We start from the raw sequence: 17,007 nt of genomic DNA on the forward strand, positions 1-17,007 counted from the left end.
CTCCTGCCTCAGCCTCCCGAGTAGCCGGGACTACAGGCGCCCGCCACCTCGCCCGGCTAGTTTTTTTTTTTTTTTCTTTGTGTTTTTTAGTAGAGACGGGGTTTCACCATGTTAGCCAGGATGGTCTCGATCTCCTGACCTTGTGATCCGCCCGTCTCGGCCTTCCAAAGTGTAGGGATTACAGGCTTGAGCCACCGTGCCCGGCCGAAGGATGTCTTTCATCATGTCTCAGTTGGGCTCCTTCTCGACAGCACGTAGCTTTAAGGGGCGCCTTTTTCCAGCTTCCCCTTCTGTGCCGCTGCTCTCACTCTCTGGTTCCCAACACACTTCCTCATGTTCTGGCTAAAATCCAAACCCCGCAGCCTGCCAGCCTTGTGATGGAGTCTCGGGGCCATTATTGGTTCTTGCCAAGTGTGGAATGGGGCAGCCCACTGTGGGGGTGCCCCTGAGTGAAGGTGGAAGGGGCCGGTGGCCTGGCACAGGGCTGGGAGAGCGGTGGTGCTTCCTCCCTCCCTCCCCACCTGGGCCCTGGCTGGGGAGACTGGGCCTGGATTGGAGGTGTTTCAGTCTTTGCTTGTTTGTGGTTTGGGTGTTGGAGTGTTACCCGGCCCCAGCTGGTGTGGTAGACAGCAAACACATAAACAAAATATCAAAAAGCAAAAATGGGGGAAGTCACTCCAGGTTTTCCTTTGATCCATGAGTTTCATACCCAGTCTGCTCCTCTTACCCATTGTTCAGAGTCTTTTTTTTTTTTTTTTTTGAGACGGAGTCTGGCTCTGTAGCCCAGGCTGGAGTGCAGTGGCCGGATCTCAGCTCACTGCAAGCTCCGCCTCCCGGGTTCACGCCATTCTCCTGCCTCAGCCTCCCGCGTAGCTGGGACTACAGGCGCCCGCCACCTCGCCCGGCTAATTTTTTGTATTTTTTAGTAGAGACGGGGTTTCACTGGGTTATCCAGGATGGTCTCGATCTCCTGACCTCATGATCCGCCCGTCTCGGCCTCCCAAAGTGCTGGGATTACAGGCTTGAGCCACCGCGCCCGGCTGTTCAGAGTCTTTTTAGAGGTGTTTTATGTAAATTTGCCAGAGTTTTACATTTTTTGCCATCAGTAGTGGAGTGTGCTTACTCTGTCTTGACTGAGATGACTTCTGTCTGTAGTTCCTTCTTTCAAGTCAATCCTGTTTATTTTCTTTACATCTTTCAGGGATTCTTCAGTTTCTGTTTCACCAAGAGTGCCCTTCTTAGATCCACTTTTCTGGTTTTGTTTATGTCTTCCTTAAATCCTTTCTTACATTTCTGGGGATTTTGGATTCTCTATGGATTGGACAGGGGAAGCCGCACTGGGAGCTCAGAGTGCCCACTTGAAGGTTCTCTGTGGATTGGGCAGGGGACGCCACACTGAGCTCAGACTGCTCACTTGGATTTCCAGATGCCACTCGTAGTTCCACTTCCTTCCTCGGATGGAACTGGGAGCTCAGAGTGCCCACTTGAAGGTTCTCTGTGGATTGGGCAGGGGACGCCACACTGAGCTCAGACTGCTCACTTGGATTTCCAGATGCCACTCGTAGTTCCACTTCCTTCCTCGGATGGAGAACAGTGTTGGCTTTTGCTGGCGGATGCAGCTGGGCACTGCCCTGTTGGGCTGCTCGTTTGCATCTCAGGTTGAACTGGGCCCAGCACTCAGTGGTCAGGGGATACGGGGATCTGGAGGTATCTACTGGTAGCTTGACTTCTGGAGTCATAGAAGTTGGGTACACAGGCAGGCTATCCCACCCTGGTGCCAACTCCAATTCACTTATCGAAGTGATTGCTTTACTCGGAAGGTGGAGGCTTTCCTAAGTATTTCTTCCTGACCCTTGACATTCTTTTGCTGCTGAGACTGTAGTGGGGAACCATTCTTCTCCCAGATCCCTTGTACTGAGGGTGGGAGTTCCTCAGATTGGGAGTTTGCCTCTGCAGAGATGACAGCCTGGATTTTTTCTTGGGGCTAAGGCAGTTTCTGTGAACCATGTAACTTCCCAGGCCCTTCCCTTATCATCCTTTCTGTCTTGTGTGACTTCTTTGGACATGTATTGCACTCCAGGTTTCTGCCTCCCCACTTCTGCCTGGCCTGATCTGGTGATTTCCTTCTCTTGGCTGTCTTAATTTCCGTCTTTTTGCCTTTTTGTTTTTGTTTTTGAGATACTTCTTCAATCTTAAATACAAGCTTTCTACTTATTTTAAAAAACATCTGCCTTCATACTTTTAATATTCAAGAGCTTGTCTTCTCTGAATTTATGGCATCCTGTTTTATTTCATGGATGTGTTATGTCTAATCTCGTAGGCCATTATAGCTTCTTTGTTTTTGTACATATTCCCCCCATTTTCTTATTTCCTATGTTGTCACTTTTTCTTAGAGCTTCCTTTTTTCCTTCTTGTGTTTGTCTCTTTTTTGTGTTAGATGATGCCCTCGGGTGTCTGGTGATACCTGTTCTTTTCATCTTTAAGAGTGGAGTTGTTGGAAGGTCTTGGCTAGGGCAGCATTTGCCCAGTGCTGAGCTTCCTTGTGGAGGACAGGCACACGTCATCTTACTGTCCTTTACGGATACTGTGTTATTTGACAATTGGAAGGTTTTTGGCACCCTGCGTTGAGCAAGTCTTTAGGCACCATTTTTCCAACAGCATGCGCTCACTTTGTATCTCTGTGTCATATTTGGAAATTCTCACAGTATTTCAGACTTTTTCATGTTATTATATCTGTTACGTTGATGTGTAACTTGTGATCTTTGATGCTACTATTGTAATTGTTTTGGGGTGCCATGAAGTGCACAAACTTAATCAAAAAATGTTGTGTGTGTTCTGACTGCTCTGTCAACCAAGGGTTCCCTGCCGCGCCCCCTCTCCTCAGGCCTCTCTGTTTCCTGAATCACAGCAATATTGAAATTAGGCCAGTTAATAGCCTTACAGTGACTTCTTACTATTTAAATGAAATTAGTAATCAACAGAAAACCAAACACCAGATGTTCTCACTCATAAGTGGGAGTTGAACAGTGAGAACACATGGACACAGAGAGGGGAACAACACACACTAGGGCCTGTTGGAGGGTGGGGAGGGGGTGAGGGCGGGAACTTAGAGGATGGGTCACTAGGTGCCGGATACCAGCATGGCACACGTGTACCTGTGTAACAAACCTGCCACACGTGTACCTGTGTAACAAACCTGCACGTTCTGCACGTGTGTCCCGCTTTTTGTTTTTAGAAGAAATAATAATAAAAGAAATTAGTGTTCAAGTGAAATGAAGAGTAACATGTCTCTCACTTTAAATCAAAAGCTAGAAATGGTTAAGCTTAGTGAGGAAGGCATACCAAAAGCTGAGATACGTTGAGAATCTAGGCCTTTTCTGCCAGTTAGTCAAGTTGTAATTGAATAGGAAAAATTCTTGAAGGAAATTACAAGTGCTATTCCAGTGAACACAGGAGCAATACATTGAAACAGCCTTATTGCTAATATGGAGAAAATCCGAGTGGTCTGGTTAGAAGATCAGACCAGCCACAGCCATTTCCTTTAAGCCAAAACCTAATCTCGAGCAAGACACTAACTCTGAAGGCTGAGAGAGGTGAGGAAGCTGCAGAAGAAAAGTTTGAAGCTGGCAGGGTTTTTTTAGTTTATGAGATTGAAGGGAAAAAGCCGTCTCCGTAACATAAAAGTGCAAGATGAAGCAGCAAGTCATCCAGATCTAGCTGGGACCATTGAGGAAGGTGGCTACTCTAACACAGATTTTCAGTGTAGGTGAAACACCCTTCTATTGGAAGATGCCATCTAGGACTTTGATTGCTAGAGAGAAGTTAGTGCCTTCCTTCAGAGCTGCAAAGAACAAGCTGACTCTCTTGTCTGGGGCTAACGAAGCAGGTGACTGAAGTTGTTGAAGCCAGTGCTCGCTGACCATTCCAGAAATCCCGGGGCCCTTAGGAGTTATGCTAAATCTACTCTTCCTGTGCTCTAGAAATGAAACGACAAAGCCTACATGACAGCACATCTTTTTATAGCACGGTTTACTGAATATTTCAAGCCTACTGTTAAGGTCTGCAGCTCAGAAAAAGATTCCTTACCGCTTGTTGAGAATGCATCTGGAGTTGTCATGCCTGCTTACATGCATCTGTTCTGCAGCCCATGGGCCAAGAGTAACTTCAACTTTCAAATCTTTTCACTTAAGAAACACATTTTATAAGGCCATAGATAGAGATTCCTCTGATGGATCTGGGCAAAGTAAATTGAAAACTTTCTGGAAAGGATTCACCATTCTAGAATTAAGATCATTTGTGATTCATGGGGGGAGGTCAAGTTGTCAGCATTAACAGGAGTTTATGGGAGGAGGTCAAATTGTCAGCATTAGCAGGAGTTTGGAAGAAAGTGATTCCAGCCATCATGGATGACTTTGAGGGTTCAAGCCTTCAGTGGAGGAAGGAACTGCAGATGTGGTGGGGGAATAGCAAGAGAAGTAGAATTAGAAGAGGATCTTGAAGGTGTGACTGAACTGCCACAATCTCTTGATAAAATGTGAACGCATGAGGAGTTGCTTCTTGTTGATAGGCAGAGAAAGTGGTTTCTTGAGATGGAACCTACTCCTGCTGAAGTGCTGTGAAGATTGTTGAAATGACAGCAAAGAATTTAGAATGTTACATAAACTTAGTTAATAAAACAGTGGCAGAGTTTGAGAGGATTGGCTTCGGTTTCAAAAAGAAGTTCTACTGTGGGTAAAATGCTGTCAAACAACATCACATGCTACAGAGAAATCTTTCACAAAAGGAAGAGTCAATCGATGTGGTAAACTTCATTGTTGTCTTATGTTAAGAAATTGCCATAGCCCCTCCATTCTTCAGCAGCCACCGCCCTGGTCAATCAGCGTTGTCAGCATCAAGGTGAGGCCACCGGCCTGGTCAGTCAGCAGTTGTCAGCATCAAGGTGAGGCCACCGCCCTGGTCACTCAGCAGTTGTCAGCATCAAGGTGAGGCCACCGCCCTGGTCACTCAGCAGTTGTCAGCATCAAGGTGAGGCCACCGGCCTGGTCAGTCAGCAGTCGTCAGCATCAAGGTGAGGCCACCGCCCTGGTCAATCAGCGTCGTCAGCATCAAGGTGAGGCCACCGGCCTGGTCAGTCAGCAGTCGTCAGCATCAAGGTGAGACCCTCCGCCTGCAAAAAGATTGCGGCTTGCTGAAGGCTCAGATGATGGTTAGCATTTTTAAGCAAGAAAGTATTTTTGAATTAAGGTGTGTATATGTTTTTTTTCTTTTTAGACATAATGCCGTTCCATACTTAATAGACCATGGTATATTAAACCTAACTTTTATATGCACTGGGAAACCAAAACGTTTCATGTGACTCACCGTTTGTGATATTTTCTTTAATGTGGTGATTGGAACCAGTTCTGCAGTATCTCTGTGGTCTGCCTGAATTGGACTAAGACCCATCTGCTTGTTGGGGATCCCCACCCATCACCGTCTGTCTCTCTTTTCTCTTGGGCTGATCAGTTTTCCCATAGACAAATTGTGCATCCTGGCATTCTGGGAAGGACTGGGGGTCCCTGAGTTGTCTGTCACCTTTGCTTAGTGAGCGGGGCTACCTTAGTGTCCATCCAGACCAGGCTTGCTGGGCGGGTCTCGGTGGCTGTCTGGCAGTGTGGGATTGGGTGGAGGACCCAGGACTCTCTTTCCATCCAGACTTGCAGCCAGGTCTCCCCCTTCAGCCCTGCTTGCTCGTGCATCCTGAGAGTATCCAGTTCCTTCCTTTCCTGAGCCTGCTTGGGCTCTGCAGTGGGAACTGTATTTCTTTTTGACATTTGTTCCTCCTACTCCCCTCTCCCCATTCTTAGTCTGACAGACATTTAGTGTTCAGGTTTCATTGTCCTCTTGAATCAGTTACCACACATCCATCTGCAGTCCAGCTTCTCACATTTTTTGACTTCTGATTCCTTTCTGCCTTGTTTTCTTTGTCCTTGTTGGTTTATGCTTTTAGTTTTAAAAACTCCTTTATCCTCAATTTTATGATGTTTTTGAAGGGAGTGGAGGCACATGTGTTTAAGCTGATTTTCATCTAGAGGTGCAAATGCAAATTAACTGTCCGTTTTGACTGTTGAGTGACCCTCTTCTGGCTTTTTGTGTTTGTTGACCTGGGAGCTTCTCAGAGGCTCTCTTGACCCGGCCTCCTCCTCATGTTCATGTGTTGGGATGTGACCCTTTCTGTTCCTTTTCTTTTCGTGATTACTGAGCCAGTTTGTTTTCTGTCATCTAGGATTTTTCAGACTCTGGTGTGTTACTGTTCTCATTCTTATTTTAAATTGAACTCTTATTTCATTCATTCATTCTGTTTTGATTTCTTAATAGCTTTTCTGTCCTCTCAGTTAAGACCTCGGGGAAATGGAAGATAGATGTTACTACTAGTTCATTGTTCTTGAACTGGAAGCTTCTGGTGACCAGAACTTAACCTGGTTGGTAACAATCCACATCCTTTTGTTTGCCTTTCAGCTGATGTAGCCCAGCAGTTCCAGTATGCTGTGCGGGTGATTGGCAGCAACTTCGCCCCAACTGTTGAAAGAGATGAATTTCTAGTAGCTGAAAAAATCAAGAAAGAGCGTACGTATTTTTCTTAAATGTCATGTGGTGGATTCTTAAACTTGTCAGAACTTAAGCAGATGTATGTATGCATGTCTGTAGGTGTGTATGTAGTTCCCAAGCACATTTTAATATTGGTACAAAATAAGGACAAGTCAATTCTGTTGTAGAGTCAGAACTATTAGAACATAGTACTTTAGAATGTTTAATTCTGGGATGGTGCATAAAGCTTTTGCAAATCCTGGCACCTTAGAGAAGAAAGCTTTCCATTTGTTAGTTCTTGGCTGGCGAGTAGATTATCTGATTATCCCTGGTAGTGCTCTGCCGCCCCACTTCGCCTCTGGAGAGCCTGAGTGGGAAGCTCGGCTCTGAGTAATGAGCCGCCACACATGAGCAGTCCTGTTTGAAAGGTGGTTTTTGCAGGTGGCCAGCTCTCCATCCTTATAGTTCTCTGGGCTGTATAACCCAAACACAGTGGTGCTTTTCAGTTGGCCTAGAAAAGAGGCCTGCGCGAAGGTCAGTGCATTTCCTTGCTGGGCCTCCCCGTTAAACTGCCCAAGTGGAGTGGGCGTTGGCCTTGGGTCTCAGTAATAACTCCTTCTACAAGTTCATTTGGCCTTGGGTCTCAGTAATAACTCCTTCTAGAAGCCCATTTGGCCTTGGGTCTCAGTAATAACACCTTCTAGAAGCCCGTTTGGCCTTGGGTCTCAGTAATAACACCTTCTAGAAGTCCTGCATGGCACAGTTTTCCACACCTGGCGGTTGCATTATGAACTGTGTTTGGCCCATGGTCTGTGGCGGTCCCATTTTAGAACTGTGTGACCGCACTAGATGGCAAGTCAGCTGGGGATAGAGTTGAAGGTGTGACCCAGAGTACTTCACCTAGACATAGTTCAGGGCTGGATGAGCAGTGGAAGTCTGAAGTGATCCATCTGCTGTTACGATGCAGAGCGCTGGGGAATAAAAATGAGGTATTTAAACTGCTGTTAACGTATTAAAATTTATTTTCCTCAATGTCTGTAAAACAACATGAGAACACTATACTCTCCTTGAAACCTAAACCATTTTACCCGTTTGAGATGATTACTGAGGACTCCAGCAGTTAGGTACTGCATTAACAGCCCGTTTCCTTTACAAAGTCACATTTCATGGCGTCAGGGTGAGCATATTACCCGTATTTAAACATGCTACTATGCATGTGTCAGTAGCTAAAAATCAAGTTTGTTTAAACTCATACTTAAAGAACTGACAGCTACATTGCTGCAATGGATATTCAGGGGAGTCTGGGATTTTCCTTTTAAAGAAGAAAACTGTAACAATGTAGAGTTTGTGTTTCCTGTGTGTGTTGTGTTTTAAGATTAAGGCATGTTGTGTGTTGACTGACTTGGGTGCCTCTGGGGTGTCCCCAGCAGGTGTCCCCAGCTCTTCTTGGGAACCTCCAGTGAGCACCACCTCTTCAGCACCTATAGTCCTCTCCCGTGATGGACACTGTTTATTTGTCATGTTTTACGGATGCTTAGACATTTGAAATTTGATTACAGTTGTTGATAGATTCGTTGAGTTATGGTAGCTCTGCTCTCTGGAATAATACAGAAAAGTTAATTTTCCATTTGATATAACCGACCTCAAATATAAAGTGCTAGTGTTTTATATTGAAACAAATTGCAAAAGTGATCATGTGTGACAAACATTTTCCACACTGGCAGGTGGGGTACATTGTAACTGGAGATGTGGTATAATTTAATAGAGAAGCAATTTAATAGAGAAACATCACTTATTTGTAAATACTATGTGTTCATTTTTCTTATTTTATTGTGCTGTGACTGTAGTGCATGTATGAATTAGTGCCAATCTCATTCTATAGAAAGAGCATCACTTGCTTGATTTCATGGTTGTAATTGGAATCTGTTTATGTGTTGTAAATACAGTAAATTATATCAAATTTTAATTGCATTCATTTTGTTTAATGCATTTTACATAGTATATTTTAAGATAGCTTTCCTTTTCTATATAGGAAGAGTCGAATGTACAGTTACGATTACATTATGTAATCTCTGGTATGTGCTTCATACCAAAATCCTTTTTTAACTAAAGAATGTGGGGTTGTCTGTAAAGTCAATCATTGTCTTCGTACAAGTGAATTAGAACATTTAATGCTACATGTGATTGACTGATGAGCTTTTTATAAAGTCATACTACTACAATGGGATAAATACAAAGGTTCATTAGAGAGTGTTGAAATTATAAGTTAGCCTTTGAAAGTGGCACCTTTTCTAGTGGGTGTAACAGCTGCTTTGAGAGGCACCTGTGCACAGGTGGTGTTTGCAGTGTTGTAAATGTGAGCAAAGTGAGTTCTCTTCCCCCAGGGAACCCAATATGACCGCAGCTTCTCCTCCTTCATGGAACAGAACATAGAATGAACTTCTCATTCGCTGCAGCTGCTTTCAGATAATTTGTAAGTGTAGCTGGAACAGCCAAAGACATTTGTTAATCAGATGAATTGGTGGATGAAAATTAATAAGCTATTTTGAATTTTATTTTGAAACAGTAATTGATTATGACATTTAATACTAAAACAAGGTGAAACATTGCTGTGTGTCTTAATAAAAATGTTTAGGATGTGTAGTTTCCAAGTAGAATGAATGACCATGAATATTGTACTTGTTTACTGTCCTTGGATTCAGGATTCCTGATATTTTCACTTTCCATCCCTACCTCCAAGTGACTACTGTTAACTAGTTACAGTGATCATAGTTTGCCTTACTGTTGATTAATATTTGTAGATGGACTGTAAGTACTCCCATTATTTCTATTACCTTACCTAATTTTCACATAAACTCTTTGATCCCAGCCTAATATTTTCCATACTTTACAAATGTCAGGGAGTTAGATGAATTGATCGGATTCATAGAGCTTAAAAGTTGCTCATCATCTAATTTGACAATGGCTTTTGACTCTGAATTCATCACTTGTGAGTTATGTTATTGTAGGTGAAATAGTATCATACAATGAATTTTGGTGTTTGTAATTACTACGCTTATTTTCTTTCTGTCTTTTCAGTTATTCGACAACGAAGAGAAGCAGATGCTGCATTATTTTCAGAACTCCACAGAAAACTTCATTCACAGGTACGGTGCAGAATTCTGGAAGTCATTAGACTCATTGTTGAGGATATGATGAGTGGTATAGGAACCTTTGAATGTTTTTTGTGGTATCTTATTAAACTTTTCTATAATTGGTAATTGCTTTTAATTGTAGATTGTATTTGCTTTTTTGTGTGAGCTTCAGTATTAGAAGTTTTAGCTGCATTTAGTGCTAAATTGCTTATAAAGATGAATGAAGCTACAGTGGGAAAGTCAACAGAATTTGTGAGTTTGTATTGTAGTCGCTTAAATACATTGCTGGGAGGAAGTACATTGGTAGAAGTCTTGACTTATCTTCATATAATAGCTAAACTTTGATAAACTTATTCATTGGATCATAATTTGTACTGCCATAGTAAATAATGAAAAAATTGATTTTGAATGTGGTTGGATATTGATACTTGAAAATGAAAGATCTAACCTTTTTTTTTTCTTTTGAGATGCGGTTTCGCTGTGTTCCCCAGGCTGGTCTCAAACTCCTGGGCTCAAGTGATCCTCCTGCCTGAGCCTCCCAAGTAGCTGGGACTACAGGTGCAGGCCACCAAGCCCAGCCTTGTATTTTCATAAAAGATTTTGGCAGCCTGTATGCCAATACATTAATTGAATCGTAGGGTGAGATTTTTGTGAATTCTGACTATAAAGGAACTTAGTTCATCCAGCTTTCTTTCCTTTTATGGAGAAGAAAGTGAATCTAGAGAGGTTTAGTGCTTTGCGCAGCAAATACTATTAGTGTTACACAGTGAAAATGATTGAGTTAGGCCTAATGCTGCTGGTAATTAAACTTCCTCTGTTGTTATATTGTGCTCTTGAAACACGCTTAGTTCATTTGCTGTCCATTTTGATTCCTTAATTGTTTGACTTGGATTCACTGTTTTAAGCATGCTTTTTTTTCCATAATATTTGTGATATTATCTTTGTAATGTTTACAGAGTAAGAAATAGGAACCTTTTTTGTCCATTCATTTCCAGGCAGATTATTTCAAACTGCTGTATCATTTGCTTTTCTTAAATCTTTCTCCATTTTTAAGACCATTTTCTACACACTGAATGTTAAAAAGATTTGCTTATTGGATACCATATTTCTCCAGATTCTTAGCCTTACCAAGGTCCCCAAAGGGAGACTTCATCTAGTAAAAGCTGTTGTATTGGTTAATATCAGCCATTGGATGAAAACATATTTAGACACCTTGTGACTTAGAATGGTTGTTTTCCAAAATTTTGTTTGGAGCTATGAATGTTTATTCCTAAATATCAATGTTAAGTAGTGGCCCGCTTCCTGGGGCTCGCCCCCAAAACTGACTTGCTTGGCTTTTTCATTGCATGACTGAAACATGATGAAAAATACTAAGAAGTAATAGTATAAGACCAACGATTAAACAAAGTAGAATAGCAGATTCAGGTTAGTAGCCATTCCATCATTTTACCAAGAATGGCTCCGCAGAAGGTTGAAGGTTGCTGATCCTATTTTTTATCTTGTCTTAGTTAGGGCCCCATGTGTGGGTGTGCTGTGCAGACCACGGGGATGAAAGGTCAAAGGTGCAGTCGACTGTTTGCTCTTGTTGCTGTTAGACCTGGAGGGAAGGAGTCGGGAATGGAAGGAGGGTCCAGGTTGACATGGAGATGGGAGTAGAGTGCCGTGGTGTTCTTGAGTCGGGTCTGAAGCGTGGCTGAGCAGGAAAGGCCGAGCGGGGAGAATGGCTTATGAGGGGAGTAGAACAAGAACATTGTGCAGCTAGACTGCCCAGGCAGGGCTGGGGCGTTGAGGGCAGGGAACAAACGGCGTGCAGGTGCTGTGGCCGCATGGTAGGTGGTGCCCTGTTGATGAGGGGTGTTCTGGTATGGCAGTGCCGGGAAAGCTGAGATCAGCTCTTGTGCTGGGCACTAAGCAGCTGCTTTGCAAAGATGTTTATTTGGTGTTCCTCTAGCTCTTGCCATGTACTGATAAGACTTTCTTCACGTACAATTCAGTTTGTGCACAGTTTTAAAAGTTTTATACCTGAACTTGCGGTCCTGTAGTTTCAGAGTCTGAGGTGGCGGGTCTGAAGTGGTTTCGGATGGCTAAAAGCATCTGTACTGCCAGAGTGGTGGAAATGATCTGGTTTCACCCACCAGATTTCTCCTCTACCCACTTCTGCCCCCTCTGAGCTCTGTAGACCTGGCGGATTATACTCCCGGCCTCTTGCTGTGTGTCTCCCAGTTGGCTTCAGCTGGAACTGGCTTAAGCCCCAGGGTGAATCCAGAGTTGGGAGAGGGATGACACCAAACTGTCATCTCCCCTGCTGCTGGGCAGCTGTTTGTCAGTGGCGTAGCTGTGCCCACAGCTCCTGAGGGCAGGCCCTGTGCTGTGTTGGGCCCTCCTGGAGCCTGCAGCTACTGTCTCCAGCCCTGACCCCTCTGGTCTCAGGGTCGTTAGTGGCTCCTGGCTGGTGGTGTTCCCATAGCGGCTCCTGGCTGGTGGTGTTCCACCCGAGTGGGTCCTGGCTGGTGGTGTTCCACCCGAGTGGGTCCTGGCTGGTGGTGTTCCCAGACTGCCTCACCGTCTCCTGTGGTTTCCGTCCACACCTTCGTATCAAATGGTCTTCAGCAGACTGAAGAGATCCTCGGTGTTTTATACTTGCTCTTTTTATAGTTAAAAAATGCTGCCTCCTCCTTTATGTCACTTGCTAGGTTTGTGGTGCGTAATTTTGTTCATTTTTGAAATTTCTCCACCCTTCACCCTCAAATACATCTTTGCTAAAATAAAATCTGAGATTTTTAACCTAGCAGTTCCTTAGTGCAAAGGTAGAACATTTCCTGCCGTCTTTCCCTTCACCTACTGGTCATTTCACTCAGAGACTCCCTGAAAACTCCCACAGGTTCTCACAACTTGGCATCCTCTGAGCTGAAGGGAGCGTTGCGCCTTATTCCACCCTTCTGGGCATCCATTCACATCCACCTGCACGCTGCATGCTCTTTCTTCTGTGTTCTCTGTTTTGGTGAATGACAGCACCGTTGATCTTGCCCCCATGAGAACCTGGGTGTCATCTTGACTCCCCAGCTATACCTCTTGTTTGGAGGTGGACAGACCTGGCGGTGAACCCTGCATGTGGCTCTGTGATTTGGGTGAGTTATTCATGTTTGCTGTCCTTCGTTCTCTCATTTGTGGCATGAAGAGAATAAGCCCTGTCATAGTGTGGTTGTGACGATGACAGGATTTAATGCGTGGAAAGAGCTAAAGGTTGGCGGCCGCTTGGCTCCTTGGTCCTGGGCCTGAGTGCCTGAGCCTCACGGGCCCCTGATGCCGGCTTGCAGGGACTCGCCAGGGACGTGTGCCTGAGCACACACTCGGCTCACTGTATTGCATTCAGCTGCTTGCATCTCCCTCCAGATGACAGCAGTCTTCCTCTCATGTTGTCCCCTCCAGCCAGTTCGTCACTTGTGTGGTGATGGTGCCTCTCCCCGGGACGTCCTTCGCAGGCTTCCTGCTGTTGTCTTTACCTCCAAATCCAAGTTTCTTGGTGCAGCGTGGAGGCCTCATTCCGATGTCAGCTTCCCTCCTGACTCCTGGCCTTTGTCAGGTTGCTGTGTTCTCCTGTCTGTCCCTCTGCACGGTCCATCTTTCTAGGGGACTTGAGTCTCCTCCGGGAACCCTTTTGTGAGCTGTGAAGTGCCATTTGACACATTGCATCTGCCCACTTGTCTGTTGCCTGTGGTGAGACACGCTCCATCAGGGCTGGGTCTGTTTCTTATCCTTGTGGCCCTGGCTGGGGAGTTAGTTGAGTTTCTGAAAAAGCCTATGTCAACCAATTTTCTGAAGTTAGACAGTAATTTAAATACCTGGGATGAGCTTACTTTTAAAAGAAACTTTCAGAGAATGTGTTATGTAATGGAGAGTTTACATAATATAAGCAATCATCCCATCATTTGTTTTGTAAATAAAGGTACTTACATATTGTAGCCTGTGCATGCAAAAGGTAAGGCTGTATGAATAGAGTATACTGAGGTTTGGCTGCTGTTATGTTTGTGAATCAGACTGGTATGATACACACTTGGAAATTAATGAAATCTGTGTGATGACCCTTGCATAGAAACCTGTGGGTTAGTTATCTTGACAACTAAGTGCTTCAGACCCACTTTTTTTTTTTTTTTTTTTTTTTGAGACAGAGTCTTGCTCTGTCTCCCAGGCTGGAGTGCAGTGGTGTGATCTCAGCTCACTGCAACCTCTGCTTCCCAGGTTCAAGCGATTCTTGTGTCTCAGCCTCCGAAGTAGCTGGGAGTACAGATGCATGATACTACACCTGGCTCATTTTGTATTTTTAGTAGAGATGGGGTTTCACCATGTTGGCCAGGCTGGTCTCGAGCTCCTGACCTCAAGTGGTCCTCCTGCTTTGGCCTCCCAAAGTGCTAGGATTACAGGCGTGAGCCCCTGTTCCCGGCCCAGACCTACATCTTGACTTTAGGTACACATGATGCTGAGACTAACTTCTGCTTGGGGCTTAAATGGGATGTTGATAAAGGAAAAAATAATTCACATATTTTTATGATGGCTTTGTCTCATAATTATGGTTTTGGGGACATTGTAAGAATTATTTCAGGGGAGATGATACTGTTATTCAGCAATAGGGTAACTTAAAAAACTTTTCTTATTGGGGACTTTAGAGCTAGTTAATAGGGGAGCGAAAGACCCAAGGGTGTTGGTTGCATGAGGACATTTGCTTCCGCCTTCGGATGGATGGCACTGTTGAAAATACTTATGAACTGTTAGATTTGATGTCACTATGTGAATTTTGAAATGCATTTCTAGTTTTGAAATACAGTTCAGGAAAGAGGAAAATAAGACTGGAGAGTAATATAAAAATCATTCCTTTAATGTTAACTTTTTTCCAAACAGGGAGTTTTGAAAAATAAATGGTCAATACTCTACCTCTTGCTGAGCCTCAGTGAGGACCCACGCAGGCCGCCAAGCAAGGTAAGCGGCTTTGCCCTCGCGTTTTCGGGTCTGTCGGGACACCCCGGCAGACTTTGATAGGAAGCGGCTTCTGCAGCTGAGAAAATCATGCTAGGAAAGCAACAGGCTTGTCTGGTCGTGGAAGGTCAAGAGATTTCTTTGACTTTTTCTTTTTAAGTGCGTTTTTAGTCAGTGTGCAGTTTCTTGAAGATGTTTTTCAGAATTTTGTTATTCAGACAACAATGGGTGATTAAATAGAGAATAAACGGTCAGTTTTCAAGATGTTTACTTTGTGAAGTTACTGATATTGGCACCGACTGGCAATTCTTTAGGAGTTTTTCATGCTCTCAGTTGTGAGCGTTCTTTACTTTTGTGCCAGTGAAACCCTGTCATCACCGGGCTGAGTGTCTGCCCTGCAGTATGTCAGAGTGATTCTGGTGCTCTGTGTCCCAGAGTCTGCTGTAATAAAGTACCCACCAGAGACGTGGCAGTGCAAAGAGGGTGAAGCGTGTGGGTGAAAGAGTTCTGTCTATTGCTAAAGGCTTCGTCTGAGCAATCATTATATATTAATATACATGTAAAGCATATAAATATGAATATATAGAAGTAATCATTATTTAATAATGCCTAACTTTAAAAAATATCTCAGTTTCAGTTTGCTTGAATCAGCATGAGTGTTTAGTTATCAGACAATGTAGTAGTTGTTGGAGTTCAGAAAATTTTCTAAAGCTTTATCAGTTTAGGCATATTTCAAAAGCATAACATCTAATTTATTGTTAATGAAGTATAGAATCCAAATCCATTTACAGAAATAGAAGGAAAATCTGAATATAAATGACCTTTTTAGGTTTGGGAAGACTGTTCTGTAATTTTCTGTCTCTGCTCTTAGTGTGTTTCTCTTTTCAGGTTTCTAGCTATGCTACGTTATTTGCTCAGGCCTTACCCAGAGATGCCCACTCAACCCCTTACTACTATGCCAGGCCTCAGACCCTTCCCCTGAGCTACCAGGATCGGAGTGCCCAGTCAGCCCAGAGCTCCGGCAGCGTGGGCAGCAGTGGCATCAGCAGCATCGGCCTGTGTGCCCTCAGTGGCCCCGCGCCTGTGCCACAGTCTCTCCTTCCGGGGTAAGGCCATGCCGACGTGCACAGATTCTCTGTGTGTTAGAAACAGAGACTCCTGCAGGTTGTTAACCAGACATCGGTGTTCACCCGCAGTGTCAGTGTCAGTGTCAGTGTCAGTGGGCTTCATACGTGCCAGACAGCATTCTGGGCATTCTGTCCGACGCTGTCCGTCTCTGAGTGTTACTCCTCTTCACAGCTGTGTCACCCGTCTTCAGAGCCGTGTCACCCCTCTTCAGAGCTGTGTCACCCCTCTTCAGGGCCGTGTCACCCCTCTTCAGAGCCGTGTCACCCCTCTTCACAGTGGTGTTACCCCTCTTCACAGCTGTGTTACTTACTCCTCTTCACAGCTATGTTACCGCTCTTCACAGCTGTGTTACCGCTCTTCACAGCTGTGTTACCCCTCTTCACAGCTGTGTCACTCCGCTTCACGGCCATGTTACCCCTCTTCACGGCCGTGTTACCCCTCTTCACGTCCGTGTTACTCCTCTTCATGGCTGTGTTACCCCTCTTCACGTCCGTGTTACTCCTCTTCATGGCTGTGTTACCCCTCTTCACAGCTGTGTTACCCCTCTTCACGGCCGTGTCACTCCTCTTCACGGCTGTGTCACCCCTCTTCACGGCTGTGTCACTCCTCTTCACGGCCGTGTCACTCCTCTTCACGGCCGTGTTACCCCTCTTCACGGCCGTGTTACTCCTCTTCATGGCTGTGTTACCCCTCTTCACAGCTGTGTTACTCCTCTTCAGAACTGTCCTACGGCAGGGGTTCTTTCCACTTTGTAATCGACAGAGCTGGCTGTAAAGTTCTGGCCAGTTCTCAGCTGTCACTGAAGTGTCCATCACGAAAGAGCTTGAAGTACCCTGTGCAAAGCCCTTCATCTAGAGGTTCTCTGACTGTGTGCTCAGGTTTTTCTCTTAGGGAATAGTGACCTCTTCATTGATGTACATTTTTCTCCTCACTAGATTCTTTAATAAATCGTTAAGTAAAATAAAATAAGGTTGAACTTCCCTCGAGTGCTGAAATCTTTAAGGATTGTGACATTTTAGTGCATGTGAATTAAGATGATGAAATGCAGGAATGCACAGCGAAGGTGTTATGTACGTGGTCAAAGCACGTTTTCAGGAAATACAGGATTTACAGCTAAGAATCAAGCAGGTGCCGTTGTCATTCATGGATGGAACTTTGTTTTCCTTTGTTTTTAATTACGCATTCTTCCTATATGTAGATAAATAGG

General features: G+C 44.4%; 1 protein-coding gene across 2 annotated transcripts in view; it reads left to right on the top strand.

Annotated features, from left to right (window-relative positions):
• LOC105485370 (tubulin gamma complex component 3) overlaps positions 1-17,007 on the top strand; it is a 97,748-nt gene that overhangs the window by 13,891 nt on the left and 66,850 nt on the right. For both annotated transcript variants that reach the window (XM_071081007.1, XM_071081008.1), the window contains exons 2-5: positions 6,499-6,606; positions 9,646-9,713; positions 14,598-14,675; positions 15,561-15,778. In XM_071081007.1, coding sequence (XP_070937108.1) covers positions 6,499-6,606; positions 9,646-9,713; positions 14,598-14,675; positions 15,561-15,778 — 472 coding nt within the window. The remainder of the gene's footprint in view (positions 1-6,498; positions 6,607-9,645; positions 9,714-14,597; positions 14,676-15,560; positions 15,779-17,007) is intronic.

This window comes from Macaca nemestrina, chromosome 16, assembly GCF_043159975.1.
Source record: "Macaca nemestrina isolate mMacNem1 chromosome 16, mMacNem.hap1, whole genome shotgun sequence".
Taxonomy (NCBI): domain Eukaryota; kingdom Metazoa; phylum Chordata; class Mammalia; order Primates; family Cercopithecidae; genus Macaca; species Macaca nemestrina.